We start from the raw sequence: 15038 nt of genomic DNA on the forward strand, positions 1-15038 counted from the left end.
TGGTGGCTTAATGATGGCAGGGTCAAGGTCTCTGTCCCTCTCTTGACCTTTCGCTTGTGGTCACATGAGGCTGCTGCAACTCCAAGCACCACATCCCTCTTTAAGACAGATTAGCACCAGCTGGGTCTGTCCCTTTTAACAAGAGGAGCTATTGCTTTTGTTTCTCTTTGGTCAGAATTGTGTCACATGCCACCCTGCAGGGGAGATGGTTCCAGCTTCTGAGGCAGAGGCAGGCAGGACAGAAGGGGGGTAACTGGATGTCTGGTTAACCAGCAAACAGCATCTGCTACATCAAAGAAAGCAACCAGTATCATGCCTGACATGTGGTCTGGACTCAGTAATGACTTTTGCATCACTTTCCATCTTCTGGGTCTATTGCTCAGGGTCCTAAACTAAGGTGAAAGCGCACTTATTGGTTACTTAGACCATTTTCTGACCTATGGTCCCTCTACTTTGTCCATCAGCTGCAGGTCAGCAAAAGAACATCTGCCACCAAAAAAGGACACGCCTGTCATCTGTGTCCAGTTAGGATGTGCATTTTGTCTCATTTATGTCTCCAAGTACAAAACCCAGAGGATCTTAGACCCCCGGCTCTTCTTCTGTGCCACTCAGGTTAGTTAGTGTTCATCACAAGACTAGAGAAAACAGGTTTGCTTTGGTGAGGGAAGAATCTGAACTGAGGGAAATAAATGATTTCTGACAGCAGGAACACTGGATGGTCTCCTGAGGAAGTTGGGGTTTTGCAGAACCCCCAGGGTGGAGGGACCGTAGCAGCAATCCAGCCCAGCCCCACCCAGCACAGTGTCAACTCTGGGGTTTCCCATAAGGCCTGTGTGTGAGGCGCTGCAGGGAAGATTCCAGCGTTTGCATTCTCTTCTTCTCCGTTTGACTGGGATGGGCGCCACAGCAGCTCATAGGGTAGGGGTCTCTCCCCAGTTAAGGAGAGGAGCATGCCCTGTTCCGGAACAGTTCTGATTGATATAAGATGATCTCCTTATACCAAACACAAGCTGCCTGCCCCCACCGCCCCGGGGCAGGTCTGCCTTCTGTACTGAGGCCTCGGTTCTGTCTGTCAAAGGCCTGCGGGTTGTATCCACTCTCCCTCCGTCCACTGCTTGATGAGTCCGAAGACACCGGCGTTTTCCGGCCCAAGCATCCTTGTTCCCTCAACCAATCCTCAGGTGGTTTGGCTTCCAGACCCCTCCCGGAACAAGCTGCTAAATAAACCCAGTTCTATACATGTGGGTGACTGGAAGCCATGCTCCTGAACATAAGAAGCCAATCTGATGGGCTCTTTTCTGTCTTTATCTCCCATTGTAGCCTCATGGCATCTGCTCGTAATGATAGCATTCTTTCTGGCCCTCCTCCTACCTTCTGCTATTCCTTCTTGGCTCCGTTGGCGAGCCCCCTTTATGCTGTCATCTTTCCAGGTCAGGGACTCCAACGTCCCATCCTTGGCCCTCTTCTCGTCCATGGCCCCAGTTATCACGTCTAAGCCTCTTTCTCAGATGTTAGAAGGAAGCATCCTTCTGTCACTGGGCACCTCCATCACAACATCCCAAGTATCATAAGCTTAGTAATTTTATCATAAGCTTAGTAATTTTATCATAAGCTTAGTAATTTTATCATAAGCTTAGTAATTTTATCATAAGCTTAGTAATTTTATCGTAAGCTTAGTAATTTTATCATAAACTTAGTATTTCAAAAGTAGTTCTTCAAACCCACACCCCGTAGCTGAACTTCCTGTCTTCGTATACGGCATTTTCATCTGCCCTGCTGCCTAGGCCAGAATCCTGGGAGCTCCCAGGATGGCTCCCTCCCCACACCCCTCAGGAGATGGTACTTGTCGGTCCTGCCTCCTCAGCATCTCCTGGGCGCATTTCCTCTCTCTGCTGCACCGTCTCAGGCATTCCCTCTAGGTCACCATGGGGCCTCGTTCTTCTTGACTGTGTGTCTTACTCTGCCCCGTCCAGCTCACCCCTTGACCTTGATTGTCTGAGCAGTCCCAGCTCTCCCCCACTGGGTTCCCTGCCTCCTGTGCCGCCTGCTCTAATCCACCTCTGCTGCACCACCAAAGGGATCTGTCCTCAATGCACATCTGTCCTGTTATTTTCCTACTTAAAATGCTGAAAGGACTTTTTACTGCCTACTAGACTAGTTCTTGAACTTCTGAGAAATAGAGTGTCTAGGAATCACCTGGGGACTTCATTTAAATGCAGCTTCGGGGCTTCCCTGGTAGCTCAGCGGTAAAGAATCCACCTGCCAATGCAGGAGACGTGGGTTTGATCCCTGGTCCAGGAAGATCCCACATGCGCAGAGCAGCTAGGTGCGTGCCATGACTACTGAGCCTGTGCTCTCAAGCCCGGGAGCTGCAGCTACTGAACCCACACGCCCTAGAGCCCATGCTCCGCAACGAGAGGAGCCGCTGCAGTGAGAAGGCCTCGCACCACAACTAGAGAAGAGCCCGCAGAGCAATGACGACCCCGCACAGCCCCCAAACTAAGCAAATAGAACTATAAAATGCCACTTCCTGGAACTTCTTCTCACTCAGAAACAGAGAGGCTCAAGAGCCTGCAGCCCACGCTACCCCCCATACACCCCCACCGAGCAGGCCATCCACCGCCCACACTTGGGACTCAGGATGCCCAGGGAAAGTACAGACATTCTGGAAGGCCGTAGACAGTCCATCGTGACCCAGGCTGGCTGCTCCCTGTCCACTAGCAGGACACCCTACGCACCCACTAGCAGTCCCCAAGTGTGTCTCTGCCGTTTCACGCCTCGTCATCTCTGTGACTGCCGTGCCCTCTGCCTCAGATGCTCAGCTCCTGTGCCCACATGCCTGACGTGGGTCTGCAAGCTCCTTGGAGCTGGGGCCTTGTCTTTTTCCACTTGGCACACAGTCAGTGCCAGTGAGTGCTGTTGACTGCCTGGACAAAGGGACAAGTAGCCAACGCTCCACTTTCAAGCAATGCAGGAATGTCCGCCTATCTCCATCCTCCCGCAGCTCTTGCCAGGTGGGCTCCGTGCCCACTTGACATGTGCCTGTTTTATCCTGTCACCTGACACATCACCGTAGGAGGCCAGGCACTCAGCATGGTGTCCCGGCCAAGCACAGCTCTCGGCACGCTGTAGATGCTCGGTATGGGTTTGCCGGATGGACACGTGACTTCTACTCCCATCATCCTGGTGCTGGTCAGCCCTTAAGGCAGCCTGATACCCCGTTATGTTCTGTGGCAGCAGCACCAGACTGTTTGCTCATATCCTAGGTTTGCAATTGGCTAAAAATCTTAAGTCTTTTTCACATGAGTCAGTTATCAACCAGGTCTCCCATTTCTGTTACTTAAACAGATTTTCCAGCTCTCAGTGAAGGACTTTGAGTTTAACTCTCTGAAATTTCATCTCATGTATTCAGCGACCTGTCAAAATCTTGTTAAATCTTTAATCCATCCCCCGCTTCATTAGGGGTCCTCCCACTTAGTCATCAGCACATTAGTAAGCGTGCCATTTAGATGTCATCTGTGTGATTCAGCTTGGCCGAGCCAAAGTCACACGGTAGAGGCACCAGAGGCCTTCCAAGTCAGCGTCTGATGATCAGTGAATGCAGGTTAAAACTATTCACCCCCCTGGAACTGCACATTAAGTGGTAGAATACCTGCCTTGTTGGGGTGGGCAAGGGGCTGGGCTTCCTGGGGGCATGAGCAGCCCTCTCAGCTCACTTCGCTCAGGTGCTGACTCCTCCCTTGTTGTGGGTTCTGTGAGCTGGAGGTCAGCCCACCCTGAAGGTGTTATGTATGTTTGCAGGTTGTTGGAAGCTCTGGTGTCATTCCTTGACTTCTCAGATAAAAAGGCCAACTCAGCCATGGGACTGCTCACAGACTTGGCTCTGCAAGAAAGGTAACTTTTCTTGCCAGAAATTGACATCTCTTCTTCAGCCTCTGCTGCACCGTCTGATCTTCTAAAATGTGCGGCACGCGGGAGGTTGGGCCAACTGAGGATTCACTGCATAGGAGAGCTGATGTCCCCAAGGGCTGTGGTCACCACTTTGTCCCAATCCCTGTGCATGCAGGGGGACCCGGCCCTCAACAGGCTTGGAAGCCATATGTACTTAGAACAGCACCTCTCATAGTAAGCAAACCTACCATTATTGTGTGCTGGTGAAGCTTCTTCCCCTAATCAGTGCCTAATAAATAGGAAAGAGAAGGAGGAGGGAGGAAAAAGAGAAAGGGATGGGGAGGGAGGAGAAACATGGAAACACGGGAGTTCTCCTGGGCTGCCAGTGGCATAATGGGTAGCCCTAGCCTCCTGCCTTTTTTTTTTGTTGTTTGTTTTTTTCTTTAGCTGATGCTGGATAAGACAGTAAAGATCTTAGATTTTCATAATTTTTCTTTTTTTTAAAAAATGCATCTTGTTTTGTTTTTAATTTCTTCATCAACATTGAGGCATCTTACCTAGAAATGGTCATATAGCAAGAGAGCTCCTCATGCAGGTAGCTGGCCATTGGCACAGGCTGGGGGCAGTACTAGCCCAAATATCAGGTGGACGTTCGTGCCATGGGGCCCTCCTGACAGCTGTGACATGTAAATGTGCTTACACGATGTAACTCAGAGCAAGGGGAGGGCAGGGGTGGTGTGAAGTCAATTTGCAGAAACCTCAGGATTCCAGCAGCTTCTGCAGAAGAGAGCCACCCTCTGAGACATGTTGCTTCACATCAAAGGCCAGTGTCCAGGCTTAGAAATAGAGTAAAGCCACATGACCTACCCAGTGGCGACCTTTTCTGCTTCCGAATGACTCTACACAGGAGCAAATCACGGGGGCCCACAGCTGGGCTGTCGGTTCCGTTACCCGAGACACTGCACTTATGTTTTACTTTGCACGGTGTAGAAATAAGTCATGACTGATGTTCTCTTGACAGATTTCAAGTCTGGTTCCAGACCAGCCTTCCAGACATCCTTCCGGTGCTGACGGGGGTGCTGGTGAGCAAACCCTTGTCTTGTCACCTGCGACAGACCCTCTTGGGAGCATGCACGGGGCTGTTTCAACAGGGGTTTGCCTCCTAGAACTCCCGTGGCCTCTCGGGTTGATTGATCATTTATTCACAGCTGGAATTTACTCAAGTCTTGGTTATTGGAACAGTTGCTGTGGGGGCAGGTGGAGAAGGTTCACGGTCAGGGCTGGTTGCAGGGGAGGAAGCCTGCAGGCGGTGAAGGTGGAGAGTTTGTCGGTCTCCACCAGTCCCCTTCTCACCCAAGTCCTGTCATAAGCTGGTATTGCTGTTGTGGTTCAGCCACTCAGTCGTGTCTGACTCTTTGTGACCCCATGGACTGCAGCACACCAGGCTTCCCTGTCCATCACCAACTCTCGGCGCTTGCTCAAACTCGTGTCCGTTGAGTCGGTGACACCATCCCACCATCTCATCCTCTGCCACCCCCTTCTCCTCCTGCCTTCAATCTTTCCCAGCATCAGTCTTTTTCCAGTGAGTTGGCTCTTTGCATCAGGTCGCCAGTGTCATAAGTACCACATGCAACCCTGTCCCCTGAATTGTCGTCCTGATCAGGAGAGCAGGTGTGGTGGTTGGAGTCGATGAGGGAGAAAGGTGCGAGTGTTGGGGGTAGTGGGGGAGTCCTCCAGAAGAGCGTGCTGTGACGAGACCTGTCCCTGGTGACCCATAGAATCCTCAGGGGTCCTTGCAGGGTGCATGAGCACCCTGGTATTTCACAGATGTGGATATGGAAGCTCTGGAAAGGACCAGGACTTGCCCCAGTGCCCCCAGCTGGTTGGTGGAGTGACTGGGAGCAGGCCGAGGTGCTTTGGGGTCTGCCCCTCTTTGTGCCCCCTTCCTTTCTGCCGACGTGACCATACTGATATCCCCATGTGACATCAGGCTGTCTGGTTCCCAGACGTTTTGGAGAGTGAAGGACACCCCTGGAGATGATTCCGGCATTATTCCTCTGCTCTCTGCAGATTCGCTTTCTCTTCCTTCCCTTTCAGAAGAGAGATCCCAAGGTCACCAACATATCAGCTCTCTGCCAGTGTCTTGCCATCATGGGGAACTTTAGTGCTGAGACCGCCACCCAGAGACAGATGTCTGCCTCTGAAGACTTCGGGGCTGCCTGCTTGGGCCTCATGGTATTTCAGCTTTTCTGTTCAGAGCTAGTCTTGTACCTGCTTTGGGGCCATGGGCTTCTTCTTAATTATCTGACTTTTCTAAAAATTCTGTTTGAGGGTGCAGGGACCCTTCTACAACCCTAGATGTGATGGACAGCTGGCCTTAAAGAGTTCTCCAGATCAAGTCTCCTCCACCCCGGAGACGTCTGAAGGGTTCCCTATGGAGCTGGGTTGAGCACCCATTTCAGCAGCTCCCTCTGCAATTTGAACCCAGGGCCAGAGCCCCACAGCAGAGGCGCCAGACGCTCTGTGCTATAAACCGGCCTCTGATTTCCCTGCATCACTTCAGTTCGGGACACTGGCCATTTAGGGAGTGTAAGAGATCTGGGGCCATCACCCAGGGGAACAGGTGACTCTGACAGCTGCACGGCCACATGATCACATTGCCTTGTTTCCCAAGGCCAAGTGTGAGGAGGACACGGACCTGTTCAGAGACGTCATGTATGCCCTCCTGGGACTCGTGATGAACTTGTGTCTTCGGTCCCCCTTTGTCTCCGAGGTACCGGACTCTCTTCTCTCTACCTTAACACATTCTGTTGCATAGAACTGCTCTCGTTGCCGTGAAGGGGCTAGAAGCAGGGGACGCAAACCCTGGCGGTGGGAATGGGGAACGCTGGGCGGAGGTTCCACCCCTGCTGAGGGATGGATGAGTCCCTCTGTCAGTTATTCATTCTGCAAACCAGCTATGTGTCCAAGATGCCGCGCACGGTGCTAAGTTCTGCATTTACACAGTCAAATATGATGTGGCCCTCATTGTTGGGGGAGATGGATGTGGGAAAGAAATGAGAGTGATCACAGATGTTGTGAAGGAAATGGGGACTGCCCTGGTGGTGGCGAGAAGGAGGGAGTGGGGAGTGGCTGGTTCTGTGTGAGCGCCCAGAAGGAATCAGCAGATGACCGTGGCTGGGACAGGCAAGCTCCTTCTCGCGCTCCCTGCTGTTGTAGGTTTGGGCCATGGAGGTGAGCAAGAAATGCCTGTCTCTGCTGAACAGCCAGGATGGAGGAATCCTCACAGTAAGCTGCCCCCAGGGAAATCCAGAAACCGCTTCCTTTGTTGTTCAGTTTTGTTTTGCTTTGCAGTCACCACGCCTTTGAGCTTCTCTGACTCTCTGAGGCATGGGGCAGACATACTCCTCAAAACGATGCCCATAAGCACAGAAATACTGAATTTGCCTACAGGTTCAGGGGATTTGGTGACCCTGCCCCCCACAGTGCCCATCTGTGGATGCCCTAGAATCTAGGAATCCCAGTTAAGAATCCTTTTTCTTGAAGGTGTGGAGCTTAACAGCTGACACCAGGTCATCTATCTGATTTGTCCCATATCAAACCATCCTTGTGTGACTTGGACAGGCCAATTGATTTTCTTTAAAGTCTTTTCTCAGGGCACATATGTTAAAGCCAGTGACTCTGGAGGGGTTTGTCCACAATGGTTTTAGCCGCCTTGGAGATAAGTGCTGGAATGGTTTTCTTGCTTCTGTTTCTGACATTTGGATAAGAGAACTAAGGCCTGTGGCTAGCACAGTGTACCAGGAGGAGAGTGTTGAGGTGATTCAAGAGGCTGTTTGCCATTATCGTGGGATGTATTCTTCACTCACATAAGGAATCACCCCAACATTTCTGCCTCTTAGGTCTCTAAAGCTGGAGAAACAATTGGGGTCATATCCAGGGCAGATCTGGGAAACCAGCCCTTCAAGGGTCACAGCCTGGGAACTGGTTCAAGGGTTGTGAAAAGGTTCCAGGTAGGTCCAGTGAATCTTGTGTGTGACCTGTAAGCTGACAACTTCCCTGCAGTCAATCCAGACTAACAGGGCAAAGTGTTTAACCTGAGCTCCAGTAAGAGGTGGTGGATCTTCAGGTTCCCTGAGACCCCCAGCAAGCGTATAGAAAATTCTGCATGTCTGTGCATTTTCATGGGGCTCAAGGAGCGCACCACGGTTTTCATCAGATCCTCAAAAGAGTTGCATGGCCCCCAAAGTGGTAAGCATCACTGTTCTTGGGGACTTGGGGTCTTCTGACTGGTGGGCCTAGTGGGTAAGTTATCTCACTGATGGGTAAGTTATTATAGCCAGTTTCTGGATGATGGAGAACAGCTGCAAGACTGATGATTAATGAGGCACCACTGAAGACACCTTCGTGCAGAGGGCAGATGAGGGGAGCACAGCTGGCAGGTGGCCAGTGTGTGTTCCAGTTCAATGGAGGAGACAGAATTCAAACTGCCAGCTACACACAGCAGAAAACGGAAGTAGGAGATGAGGGGGCTACATTTGGTAGCCAGGCATCTATTCCTCAGGCATAAAATATGAGCTTTTTTGGCTTAAGGAATTGAAACACCAGAGAAAAAAATGTTTACTTTCTAGTAGTTGAGAATGCCACCTCTCTACCTGTGAGTGGACAGACTCTCCATAAACACAACATACCCAGACATACTGCTTTTCTTATAAATGTGACTTGCAAGCTTAGAGTCATGAGGCATTTCAGGAAAGCCATACAAATAAATAGACAAAGCAGAGTAAGCAGAAAACTTGAGTCCGAAAAAAATAGAGATGATGTAGGAAAGAGAAGAAAAAACTAATAGCTATCATTTGTATCTTCAGAAAGATTCAAAATGGTGTTATGGCCATAAAACAGCAACAACTTGCTATTAAAAAATTCAGAACTGGAAAATAAAAATCAATGAAGTCTCCCAGAAATTAGAATGAAAAGATTCAAGAAAGATAAAAGTCCCAGAGGATCAATCCAGGAAGTCTACCATGTACTAAGGGTCCTGCTGGTATCAGAGCCCCACAGGAATACAGGGCAGGACTTTCTTGCTGAGGGGTGAATGCTGGTCCTTTGTGAAGCTGGAATGAGCTGAGCCTCTATGGGCTTAGGGGCCATGTTGGCCCCCCTTCAATTTGAATCAGCTACCCAGTAGCTTTACTGTAAACATCAGTACTTGCTATCAATTACTCAACCACTGTATTTTTAAAATCAAGGTACATGTTTTGCATCTAACACTAATGATTCTTGCCTCACCAAACTACTTGTTAACTTTAAAACGTCATCAGCATTTTAAGAAAAAAAAATTGTATTGAGGTATAATTGATATACAAATTTAAAAAAAATTTTTTTATGGAAGGATAATTGCTTTACGGAATTTTGTTGTTTTCTGTCAAACCTCAACATGAGTCAGCCATAGGTATACATATGTCCCCTCCCTTTTGAACCTCCCTCCCATCTCCCTCCCCATCCCACCCCTCTAGGTTGACACAGAGCCCCTGTTTGAGGCTCCTGAGCCATACAGCAAATTCCCATTGGCTAGTTGGTATACAATTTTATATAACTTTCAGGTATATGGCATAGTGATTCACAATTTTTAAAGGTGATGCTCCATTTATAGTTATGATAAAATATTGGCTATATTCCCTGTAGCGTATAGCGTAAGCTTGCAGCTTATTTATTTTGTACATAGTAGTTTGCACCCCTTAATGCCCTACCCTGTTCTTGCCCCTCTCCCCGTGGGAACGTTTAAGCATCCTTTCCTTTCTGCTTCACTCAGAGAGCTGCTGGCGTTCTCAGCCGCACCCTTTCTTCCTCTCTGAAAATTGTTGAGGAGGCCCTCAGAGCAGGAGTGGTGAAGAAGATGATTAAATTCCTGAAGGTAAAATAACTTCATTAGTTACAACCCCCTGAATTTCCAGGAGTGTCATCTTTTATTTGGGGAACAGAATTAAGGAGGGCTTTGTTCAGCAAAGGTCCTGCCATTTCCCTTCTGCTAGTTTCTAACCTTCTTGAATGGGGATTCCCTTCTGCCTATTCACCTAGACTACTCTGACCAGCAATGTAAGACTGTTGGACAAATAATTGTTCATTAGGCACATCCATAAAAATGCTTACCACTCAAGCCTAACTTTAAAAATGTATGGCCTCTGTCTTCAAAAGAGATGGTCTGAGTCGCTTCAACAAGGTCTCTCAGGCCCTGGTTCTGTTCACGTTTTCCTGCTCACGATGCTCTTCCAGTTTCCTGGAAACGTTGGGGGGTAACTCCATTTATGAAATATGTAGGCTTCAGAGTAACCACGTGATTTTCAAAAGGATGTTCAGGTTTTCCCTGCAATATGAGTGCAGTGGAAAATCCCATGGACAGAGGAGCCTGCCAGGCTACAGTCCATGGGGTCAAAAGAGTCAGCCACTACCAAGGCACTGAGCACACACGCAGAAACACGAGAGTGAGCTAGATTCTCTGAACCGGGAGATCAGTTCCTAGGTTGCATCTCTGGGTCCCACTTGCAATATGTATGCCCAGTGAGGTTCACTCACCTGAATTAGTTTGATGACCCCACAGGAGACTTATTCATAAACACCTAGGCTGAGTGGCACCAAGAAGGGTGGTCTGTGAGGGGGCTACTGCTGGGGCAGGGGTGATATCAAGGGGGCAGAATGGTGGGTCTGAGTTTAGGCTGCCGCACAGATGATGGTCATCATTTACTCTGTATAACTCTTGTATATCCACCGGATCCTGCTGAGTCCATGTACACACATGTGTGCCTTATGCATGCGTTTCCTCACACATGCATTTTAGAGACCCCTGCATAGGGTGATTTTGTTATGATTTGACAGTTATCCCCCCTTAAAATGACCTACGTTTGTGATGTGTTCCATGCAGACCTGTCAACCTGGCAGCCCTAGCAAGTCAGCCTTCATTCTCAAATTGTGAAATGACACGGGAGGGCCTTTCCCTCCCTTCTTGGTAGATCTGCTGGTCGACAGCATCATTCTTTTCTCAGCCCCTCACTCCTAAAGCCTTCCACAGATAATTACTCAGGTGTCCATGGCAGGCCTCCATTCATAGCGGGGCTGCGGGCCATGTTACAGAGGATGTGAGTGACCCTGCACCCCAGCAGGGACCAGGCCCCCTTGCCCGGAAGCATACATATTGTCAGCGGCGCGCTGTCAGAAGTTTAAGAAGCCATGAGCATAATCCCAGCTGCTCACTGTCATTTCTGGCCAGGAACAACCATAGCATTGATTTCTTGTTCTCATTGCACTCTGAAATCTAGGCAGGAGGCCAGACTGCATCACGTTACGCAGTCAAGATACTTGCCATCTGCACAAACAGCTATCAGGAAGCGCGAGAAGAAGTGATAAGACTGGATAAAAGTAAGTGATCGTTTCATTAAGCAGAGCCCACATTAACTTGGAGGTTAATCTAGCCTCGAAGCTGCAGAGGGAGCTGTGGGCAAGGAGGGAGGAGAGACCAAGGAGGCTGTGCCATGCCTCCCCACCCTCCTGCAGTGTGTTCGGGGACCCTATCACCTCACCTCCAGCTCTGAATGCCTTTAGTTAGCCTTTGGAAGCTCCTGGGCACTGTGCCTATGCTAGAGACTCAGCTGGGAAACAGCTCGAACTAAGATCCTTTCCAAAGCACTCTCCTTAAATGACCTAACACAGGTCCTCTCCCTTCCCGGGGGAAACACCTCAGTGACCACGAGCGAGGGGGAGTCCAGTGTGGCTGTGGTCTAATCACCGAACCACTGCCATCAGCGGGGGCAGGGCAGTTCCCCTTGTGGGAGGGAACTGAGGGGGCCCGCTGAGTGGGGAGCAGGGCACTTCCCTGTGGAGCCTGTTCCAGGCCCCACAGGTCCAGGGCACTGGCTCACGGCCTCCCACTCAGGCAAGGGATGCCGAGAGGAGCAGGGAATTTCCGCATGCTGGCATTCCTGGCACAGCTGAGTGCTGTGGGCTCCTGAGGCTGCTCAGAGACACAGCCAGGAGCCAAGGAGCTTTGGCGCACTCACTAGGGATTCGTCGAGCAGGTGACACGGCCGGCCTTCCACCGCCCCCTCTGCATGCCCACCATGTCCCCCTGCCAGCCTCTCTGCCTGTTCTCCTCCACCCCATAGAGCTTGGGATTCTGATGCAGCTGCTGGACTCAGAGGATGAGATCCTGGTGGGTAACGCCGCCCTCTGCCTGGGGAACTGCATGGAGGTGCCGCACGCGGCCTCGTCCCTGCTGTCCACAGACATCGTGCCCATCTTGCTGAAGCTGGCAGGCAGCGATGCCCAGCAGACAGCCGTGCAGCTGAACGCGGGCATCGCCCTGGGGAAGCTGTGCACGGCAGAGCCCAGGTGCGCAGGGCCAAGGGGAGCCCAGCTCCTTCTCTGCGGGAAGACCCCCCCACTTCCCCGACCCGCCCAGGACACTGGGGAGCGCTCAGGCTGAAGCCAGTGAGGGGACACAGCATGGGACAGGGGTCTTTCCTGGCACCAGCAGCCATCGTCTTCTCTCTGCTCAGCTCCTGCAGTCTCCTCTTTCCTCTCCTCCTCCCTCTCCTCGCACCAGCCCCACCTCTCTCTCCTACCTTTCTATCTCCTCTGCTTTTCCAGAAACGAGCCTCTAACTTCATTTTTTTTTTTTTTTCGCTTGGGGCCTAAGCATATGGAAGAGTGCCCTGTAGGGTATGTTCTTGAGAAAACAGGCGAGCTGGGAGCGGGGGGACAGCCCGATGAAGAGCGCCCGACAAGCCAGGCCAGGAGCCTCTGCGTGACCGTGCCCGTCTCAGCTCAGCTCCCGCTCCGCTCTGTCCTGATCTGAGGCACGGGAACACCTGGTCCTCGTGCTCTTGGAAGGCGCCCGTGTGCCTGAGCGTGGAGCCCTGGCCCCCGAGGGGTGCCTTCCGCGGACAGGGAGGGGCTATGGCCAAGCCCACTTCCTTCTCTCCCAGCCTCACCCTCCGATCCCTCCTCTGGAGAATGTGGGAGCTGGCCTGGGTCACACCTAAGGTCCTTCCAAGTTCTGATTGTTCAAATGGAAAGAAGGGATGAAAGCTTTCTTCTACAGAAAGCAAGATGCATTAACTAGGATGGGCTCACTGTGGCAGCCTGCCGGGCTGTCCCTGAGAGCGGGGCCCCACGGGTCCCTGGCACACCTGCCACTCTCGCAGTGGGCATTGCCATGTTCCCTGGGCCTCCTGGGGGCTCCCCACTCACACAGCGGGTACTGCCGTGTTCCCTGGGCCTCCTGAGGGCTCTCCACTTTGATCCTTAGGGAAACAGCTTCTGCCCTGTCCCGCCTTCCCAGCCAGCTTCTTCCTAAGCCAAGGGGTTGCCTCTGGGCCCCAGATGTCTGTGCCCTGGCATTTATGTCCTGGAGTTTGTGCTTTGATTATGACAGGTTTGCTGCTGTGCTGAGAGAGCTTCATGGGATGGAAATTCTCAACTCTACCATGAAGTATGTGGAGAATTCTTGAGAGATGTGGCGTCCGAATGGGTTTTGCCTATGACTGTTCACTCTGGTTGTTCCTATGCTAATAAAGCCTTGTTGAATATCCACTCCAGACCCGAACGTGGATTTTCAGAGTGCTCGCCAGTTGGTTTTCACTGGCCGTGGGACTTTTCCAGACTCTGATAGTAATGGGTCTAGTTGGGAGCTAGATTTCGCCTAACATCCTGCCCCTTTTGTTGTTTTCTGCTGGCATTGCACTAGAACCATCAGGTTTTTCAGCAGTGACTTTTCGACCTCTGTTTTCCAGCTCTGAAGTGCCGAGACACAGCCCTAGTGACATCTGCAATGCAGCAGTCTCTTCGAGCCTGGCCTGCCACTGTGGCATGAAGTCTTTAATTCAGTGGGGTGAGTGGTGGGTGGTAAGCTCCCTGGCAGGGAGTTCTGTAAGGTTCAGGGGAATCATTCCTGCAAGCACCACCCGGCGCCTTCGTCCACCCCGTGCAAGGATGCTGTAACACACCCTTCTCTTAAACTGTCTTCAAGTGCCAAAGCAGGGGGAATCTCCTTCTGCACTGAACTCTCACAAACACAGATGTAATCTATTTCTCTAACCCACCTTGCTCTCCCACCCCCATCCCCAAAAGGCACTGCTCCCTTACAGTTGCCCCAAGTCTGCTCAGAAACTGACCGGGTCAGCTCTGGACCCCAAGTCCTGAAGCAAAAAGTCCAGTAAGTGCCACTGCTCTTCCACTTCTCCGTACAATCCCTTGACTCTTTTAGGGTCAGAGGCAGGACCTTCATGGTATCAGTTCAGTTCAGTTCAGTTCAGTCACTCAGTCGTGTCTGACTCTTTGCGACCCCATGAATCGCAGCACGCCAGGCCTCCCTGTCCATCACCATCTCCCGGAGTTCACGTCCATCGAGTCAGTGATGCCATCCAGCCATCTCATCCTCGGTCGTCCCCTTCTCCTCCTGCCCCCAATCCCTCCCAGCATCAGAGTCTTTTCCAATGAGTCAACTCTTCACATGAGGTGGCCAAAGTACTGGAGTTTCAGCTTTAGCACCATTCCTTCCAAAGAAATCCCAAGGTTGATCTCCTGCAGAATGGACTGGTTGGATCTCCTTGCAGTCCAAGGGACTCTCAAGAGTCTTCTCCAACACCACACAGTTCAAAACCATCAATTCTTCGGCGCTCAGCCTTCTTTACAGTCCAACTCTCACATCCATACATGACCACAGGAAAAACCATAACCTTGACTAGACGGACCTTAGCAAAGTAATGTCTCTTCTTTTGAATATGCTCTCTAGGTTGGTCATAACTTTTCTTCCAAGGAGTAAGCATCTTTTAATTTCATGGCTGCAGTCACCATCTGCAGTGATTTTGGAGCCCAAAGAAATAAAGTCTGACACTGTTTCTACTGTTTCCCCATCTATTTCCCATGAAGTGATGGGACCGGATGCCATGATCTTCGTTTTCTGAATGTTGAGCTTTAGGCCAACTTTTTCACTCTCCTCTTTCACTTTCATCAAGATACAGTGAATGCCAAAGACTCCCAGACCAAAGTTCTCAAAAATCTGTGGTCCTACTTACCCTGCTACCTGGCAGCTGTGTGGCTGGACAAGTTCCTTAAGGTCTCTGAGCCCTGGTTGCAGCATTTGGAAAAGCTGG

General features: G+C 50.9%; 1 protein-coding gene across 1 annotated transcript in view; it reads left to right on the top strand.

The window, feature by feature from the left end:
* TTC12 (tetratricopeptide repeat domain 12) overlaps window positions 1-13404 on the top strand; it is a 49417-nt gene extending 36013 nt beyond the window's left edge. Inside the window, exons 13-21 of the mRNA XM_052652913.1 lie at window positions 3802-3894; window positions 4913-4973; window positions 5989-6126; window positions 6566-6664; window positions 7111-7179; window positions 9704-9805; window positions 11205-11304; window positions 12048-12273; window positions 13319-13404. Of these exons, the coding sequence (XP_052508873.1) occupies window positions 3802-3894; window positions 4913-4973; window positions 5989-6126; window positions 6566-6664; window positions 7111-7179; window positions 9704-9805; window positions 11205-11304; window positions 12048-12273; window positions 13319-13394 (964 nt within the window). The 3' untranslated portion in view covers window positions 13395-13404. The remainder of the gene's footprint in view (window positions 1-3801; window positions 3895-4912; window positions 4974-5988; window positions 6127-6565; window positions 6665-7110; window positions 7180-9703; window positions 9806-11204; window positions 11305-12047; window positions 12274-13318) is intronic.
* Window positions 13405-15038: the final 1634 nt, after the last annotated feature.

Source organism: Budorcas taxicolor, chromosome 15 (genome assembly GCF_023091745.1).
Source record: "Budorcas taxicolor isolate Tak-1 chromosome 15, Takin1.1, whole genome shotgun sequence".
NCBI lineage: Eukaryota > Metazoa > Chordata > Mammalia > Artiodactyla > Bovidae > Budorcas > Budorcas taxicolor.